This window comes from Saccostrea cucullata, unplaced genomic scaffold, assembly GCF_032062105.1.
Source record: "Saccostrea cucullata isolate Sc308-1 unplaced genomic scaffold, CSIRO_AGI_Scuc_v1 ctg14957, whole genome shotgun sequence".
In the NCBI taxonomy this organism is placed as follows: domain Eukaryota; kingdom Metazoa; phylum Mollusca; class Bivalvia; order Ostreida; family Ostreidae; genus Saccostrea; species Saccostrea cuccullata.
The window spans coordinates 7425-14575 of record NW_026918766.1 but is presented as its reverse complement, the minus strand read 5'-3'; the positions used below and the strand labels follow the sequence as shown (position 1 = coordinate 14575).

At 34.1% G+C, this 7151-nt stretch overlaps 1 protein-coding gene across 1 annotated transcript; it reads left to right on the top strand.

Annotated features, from left to right (window-relative positions):
* Positions 1-196: 196 nt before the first annotated feature.
* LOC134270726 (ubiquitin-like-conjugating enzyme ATG10) lies at positions 197-5783 on the top strand (the record flags this gene model as incomplete). Its single annotated transcript, XM_062752974.1, has 5 exons — positions 197-329; positions 2681-2778; positions 3086-3177; positions 3604-3735; positions 5708-5783. Coding segments are annotated over 4 exons (411 nt in total), but the record flags the coding sequence as incomplete, so codon positions are not given.
* Between the last annotated feature and the right edge of the window lie 1368 nt (positions 5784-7151).

Genomic DNA, 7151 nt, shown 5'->3' with positions numbered 1-7151 from the left:
ACAGTTAAATCTCTAAATAGAAAATTTTTAATAGATCGTACAACAATGCAGATCAAAAAGTATATAATAATACGGGTATAAATTTGAACAAAAATTAAAAAAAAAAAATTGAAAGGGTAAACTTTTAAACCTGTAACAATGTCCATTTTATGCATATTAAGAGAGATAACTCTGTTTCTTATTTTTGAATCTGCAGGTGGAGGAGGAAGACAGCTCTGCACTACAGACTGATGGGGAATCGGAGCAACGTGTCCTTACCTGTGAATACCACATTGTGTACAGCCAAAGCTACAACGTCCCTGTTTTGTACTTCAATGCCCATTTCCAAAGTACTTTACACATTTTTTCCTTTAAAAGGATAATACATGTACTGCAATATACAGGGTGTCCCAAAATATATGATACCATTTGAAATAACCATAAAAAACAAATGCCTTAACCAATTTCTTTGATTTTTGTATAAGTTATAAATTGAATAAATACAATTTTATAGCACCAAAATATGGAGGGAAAAATCTCACTTTTTTGGTATTGTGATGTCACAAAATAGCCTCATAATATTGCAAATGAAAAATGTCTTTGAATTAAAATGGATTTATCAAAGAAGCGAGCTACCCTTATTTTAAAACTATATTACCGAACCCAGTCTCCGGTTACTGTAACAAGAATTTTAAGAAGAGATTTTCCAAAGGAAAAACGAGTAACCAAGCAGCAAATATTAAGAATTGTAAAAAAGTTTTAGCAAACGGGATCCATTCAAGACAACAGACAGAACAATGGAGGCAGACCAAAGTCGGTGAGGATTCCAGAGAGTATTAAACAGGTGCAGCAAGTTATAGAGGAAACAGCACAAAGATCTGTGAGGAAAGTTTTAAGTGATGTGAGTAACACTTTGTCATGTAACCGATCCAGTGTTCACAGAATTTTAAGATTTGACCTACACTTAAAGCCTTATAGAATAACTGTAATGCAGCACCTTAAGCAAAGTGACATAGAGAGCCGCCTTACTTTTGCTCAGTGGATAAGGGAGCATGACAATATAGTCAATGACATTTGGTTTTGCGATGAAGCTCATTTCTACTTAAACGGGATAGTAAACAAGGGAAATTCTCGATACTGGGGTAGGGAAAAACCAAATCTTTATCTGGAGAAACCTGTTCATGGAGAGAAAATAACAGTTTGGGCTGCCTTGAGCTCTAAAGGGATAATAGGGCCTTTTTTCTTTGAAGATGAAACAGGCGAAACTCAGACTGTTAACAGTACTCGCTATCTGGAACTTTTGAAGAAGAAATTCTTGCCATGTTTAATAAGAAGGGGTTTTAATCCTAAGGATATATGGTTCCAACAGGACAGAGCTACGCCTCACACAACTCGAAATGTTACTGACTGGCTACAAGAAACATTTCAATTGAAAATTTATCTCTTTCAAAACTACATACATTTGGCCCCCTCATTCCCCCGATCGAAGCCCTCTGGATTTCGTTTTGTGGGGATACCTAACAGACAATGTGTACAAGCCAGAGCTTGAATCCTTAGCAGACTTAAAACATGCAATTCGGAGGGAAATCAGGAAGATAACTGACGAGACATCTGCCGCAGTCATAAGGAATTTCATGCAACGTCTCAACATCGTCACTAGCCAGAAAGGACGTTATTTGGAGCACATCATGTAAAAACTGTCTCAAAATTTTAAGTGTTCTAATTTTGTTGTTTTCTTTTTAATGTCTATTAAATTATGTTACCAAAACTGGACAATATATGACATATTAACAATGTACATGTGTATTTGTTTTTATTCAATATTCATTAAGTTGTGTTTTATTCAAACAAGAAATGGTATCATATATTCTGGGACACCCTGTACAATCAAACTACAGCAAAACTTGTTTAGTACGAACATAGATTTTGCGAATTTACGGCTATAGTGAAGTCATCTTGGATCCCCAGCTATATAAATTAAATGAAATTCTTATATTACGGATGTAGCGAAATAAATTCATAGGTACCAGTGACTTCCTTATAACCGAGTTTTGCTTTAGAACAAATTCAATGTTAGATTATTCAGAAACTTCTTTAAAGACAGAAACTGCTAGGTCTACATGTATTAAATATATGCTAAACAATAGTACATGTACATGTATACGGTTATTGGGTTTTAATGCAGTCTACAATCTACATGTGATCATATGGCCTTGCTCAGATAATGTGAGGCTAAAGGCAAGTCTGTTCAAATCTCCGTCCAGGAGAGCTACAGATACTTCTCAAAGTGATGCCCCCCAAAAAACCAAATGACCACTACATTTATGATGTTATGTAGAATCTCCCATGAGACCTGGCCTAGGGGCCATAAAATTTAAACAAGCTCAATTTTGATCTCAGTCTCACTTTTTCACTATAAATTCCTTTGGAAAAAGTGAGACTGAGATCAAAAGTGAGCTCCTCTAAGTATCATGTCCCTCAGGCTTGATTTTGCCTTCTGATGTTTTTGTAGGCTTTGCTTTACTCTGCTCCAAAATTTGTTTTGTTTAAATGAACTTTGTATGCTTGAATATTGTGTGTATGTCCATATTTCATACTACAGGAACTTAACAGCCATTTATACAACCATGAAACAACTATAAAATTGTTTATCTATCAATATTGTTAATGAGAAGATAACTCTTTCTGTCAATTTCTGTAGATGGAAAGCTTTTGAGTTTGGAGGAAATATGGGAGATGGTGCCAGCTGTGTATAAAGAAAGGTTATCACAAGATAGATGGACATTCATCTCACAACAGGTAAGGGAAAAGTTGGCTGAAATTTAGGTAGCAGCTTTCTGATCTTTTGTTTTTATGGCAGGCAGATTTAAAAAATTGTAATTTGTCAGAGTTATTCCCCCCTATTGATTGACCAAAACTTGAAAACTTTAAGTCTTTTCAATATTATTATTTTTGTAAAATTCTGCATTTCCCCTTCATTTATTTAGTAGTATGGAAACAAGATTTTGTTAGACATTGAGGAAAAATTTGAAAGTAGATGATTTATTAAAGCATGCAGAAAAGCTCATGGCGTTATAAACATTTCTAAAATGAATATTAATTGTAGGAACACCCTCTTCTTGGTCGGCCATTTTACTTCTTACATCCTTGTCATACAGCAGATTTAATGAAAAACATCCCTACCTTGTCAGATAAAAGGTGAGCTGAAAGTTACAGGATTAAAGGTAAATTTGAAGTTACAAGAGAAAAATTACATTGGTTGTTACAAGATAAAAAGTAAACTTAAAGTTACAAGATAAAAGGTATTAAAACTGGAAATTGCAAGACAAAAGGTAAATTGGAATTTACAACTATGCTTCATTTCAGAAAAGGAGTACAAATCTCTATCTTTAACTCAAAGTGACTCACAGAGGAAAAAGGGAGAGTTATCCCAGGATTTTGGATAGCAATGTCTAAGATTAATTGTTTATTTTATATCTATGATTTATACAACTGTGCTGAGTTCTTGTCTTTTAAAAAACTGTATTCTCAAGAATTTATCTCTTGAGATTTTTTCATAAATCTACAAAAATTTGATTGTAAGGAAAGCATAGCTTCCTTTCTCACAGCTTTTTTCTTTTGTAGACAGTATATAATTGCATGGTTGAGTGCAGTTGGGCCAGTGGTTGGATTAGAACTTCATTTGGAGTATGGACAAAACTTCAACCCTTGAATTGATGTCCCTATCTTTCCCAGTCAGCCAGTCAAAAACTAGAGGTACTAGGTGAGCACTGAGCTCACTAAATGATATCCCCTGGCTCTCATATCCTTACATGTAATGGCAAAGTCTATGTTTTGCACTTGAAGACCTGAAATAAGTGTCAGATCAAAAATACAATAAAAGATGCACAATTATATTATGTAATAAAGAGTCTGTGAAAGTATCATTAAATTTTATTCAGTGGTATAGGAGGAGATTTGCACAAGAGATGGGTACACCAAAGAGTAACAGATGAACAGACAGACATCCTAATAGCTATATACCCTCCTGCTTTTCAAGCGGGGGTATAAGAAATGAGAAAATGGATACAAATCTAATGCAATGCTATTGTTCATATATAAAATATAAGAAGTTTCAATATGAATTGTTTCAAATATGAAGAAATCTTTGCTGTGTTTAATCGATATAAATATGTTAATTATTTAATTGAAAAACATTTGTGTAGAAATAGATATAAGTTGCTAAAAATAATGATACTGTATAAGTTGCTGATCCACTGAAACTTAAGATACTAAATGTGTTTCTTATTTAGATAATTTTACTAGAAAAAAATGGTAATGGTAATCTCACATCAAAACTTTATGATAAATGTGATCATTGTGATGACTTCAATTTTTCTGTTTTCAACTTCCGTAACCTATGTAGCAGACTAGCAGTACACTCCTCCCTTACTTATGAAGGAATATACCGTATAAGTGGAAATTTTAGCGAGACGCAAATTTAGCGATTTGTCCTTAAAAATGGGTATTTTATTCTTAGCAAGATGTAAATTTAGCAATTTTAAAAAGCTTACTCAAGAAACTATAACAAATTAAGCGCAATATAATTTTAGTGATATTCAATTTTAGCGATATTGGCACCCTCACTTATAATGCCAAAATTAAATCCTCGCTAAAAATTCTGCTTATATGGTATCAAGTACTTGTGTAGCAATATACCCTTATCACCTGCATGTAGGATTTTTGTCTCCAAATTAATTGAATATGCAAAAGCATGTTCCACAAAAGGCCAATTTCTTAAAAAAGGCAAGCTATAATTACAAACAAGTTAATGAAGCAAAAATATAAGCAGTCTTATTTAAGGTCATTATTTCGCAAGTTCTATGGTTGATAATCATATGTTACATTGTCACAAGTTGAATGCTGACTGATGTTTTTCATTTCAGTTAATAAGCCATTATTTACACACTCAACTGTCTAGGATTTTTTAATTTGCCAATCATGTAAATAAGCTTATAGGGGATGCTTAATCTTCCATGTCACCTGATCCCCCACTGATGATTAAGAGGTGTCTGCTCTGCTTCCAAATTGTATACAGTGGACTGTTAAGCTTGAAAACTGCTCTGTATCTCCATATTTTAAATCCCCTCCTTTGAAAAGTAGGAGGGTGTATAGTGATGGGGATGTCCATCCGTCTGTTACGATTGGAAATGGTCAACTTTTGCTGATTGAGAGCTATATGTCAGCAAAAGTGGTCAAAATTACCCCAGTTTACCCTAATATGAATTTTGACTTCCGTAAAACACAGAAAGCAATTTACATTAACAGTTTAAAAAGAATAGCCACAGGTTTTATATGCCTCTTGGTATCCCATATTTCAAAATATTTACATTTTCAATGTCTTTGACCGAGATAAAACTACAAATTGCAATTCGCCTTTATTTCCCCATCAATGTATTGGCGCAGTTCCAAAAAACCCACGTGCAGGGCGGGACAAACAGCTAGACAGAAGCAGGGCTTGGAGCACGTGGATTGGCGGAATCAAAGCATGTAAATATAAGGAATAACTGTCTTATTTTTCAATTTCATGACGATGATCAATCGATTGGGTTGCGTGATAATTTTATGCATAAACGCCTTCGGCGTTTATGCAAATTATCACGCAAGCCAATCGATTGATCACATCATGAAATCGAAAAATAAGACAGTTATTCCTTAATTAATAACTTTCTGGGTTTTTTTTTTACAGCAATCGGAGAATGTTTCCTGGATTTTCTTGGATGTTAATAGGAGTGATGGAGTTCCAGAAATAGTGAGGATAAAAAGTTAGTACCTGCACAGTATTAATAAATAATTTAAAAAATGGAATATATCATTATACTCCCCGCAAACGAAGTTTAGGGGGGGTATATTGGAATCACCATGTCTGTCTGTCCGTCTGTCTGTCTGTCTGTCTGTAGACGAGATTTTGTCCGGACCATTACTCAGAAACTATTGGAAGGATTTGCCTGAAAATTTGTACACATATTATTCACCATATGAAGTTGTGCACCTGATATTTTCATCTTGTTTGGATTATTATTTTGAATTTTACAGGTGTTTTTTCATTTTTATTTTGTGGTTTTGTCTGGACCATTTCTCAGAAACTATTGCAAGGATTAATCTGAAAATTTGTACACTTATTATTCACCATATGAAGGTGTGCACCTGGAATTTTCAACTCTTTTTGTTAATTTTTTTGCATTTTACAGGTTTTATTTTTTATTTTAATTGACTTGTTCATTTTGGGCTCATGTATAAGGTTTGAGATATAGAATCTAGAATATCTGTTCAAAAATACTACAGCTTAAAACTACTCATAAAAACTTAGAAAAAAGAAACATCATCAAGTATTAAAAACAGTTTTTACATTGCACAGAAGATAATGTAATTTCATTTGTCTCTTGGGAATAATGACAGGACATGCATCCAGTTAAAGATAAACTAGTGCTAATTGTAACGGGGACCGTTACAGATGTTCCCCAAATGCTCCCCAACTCCATTTTGGTGCCATATCCCCTGTAAGCTTCATCTAATAAGAAAACTCTATGCATTTGAGACTTTAACAACGTCTACCAAGAAGTGTACCAAGTTCATTCAAATTTTAGCATTGCACGCGTGCGCGTGTGAATGCATATGCGTAATGACCATATCATATTGTCTACAGAATCTATATATTTTAATATACTAAATATTAAAGTATTTAATCCAAAAGTATTAAAAAATACGCTCATTCAAGTGTATTTTTGATTTTAATCATTTCACGTGCACGCACGTGCATACATGAGCATGGTGACCATACCTTCTTGTAGAAGTCCATTACATCTATCCATGTTCTAAATCCCACCCCGTTTGGTTGAAAACCAAGGGAGTTATAGCTATTTAAAGTTTCAGCCAATGAGATTGCAGCACATGTACACGCACGTGTATGCATGTGCATGGTGACCATACCTTCTTATAGAGCCCTATTATATCTATCTATGTTCCAAATCCCATCCTGTTTGGTTGAAAATCAAGGGAGTTATAGCTATTTAAAGTTTCAGCCAATCAGATTGCAGCGCACGTGCATGCACGTCTTTTCCTGATAATTGCTATATATCGTGTTGTGGGATATCCTAATGTATGGCTATGTTCAAAATTTCATAGCATTTCGT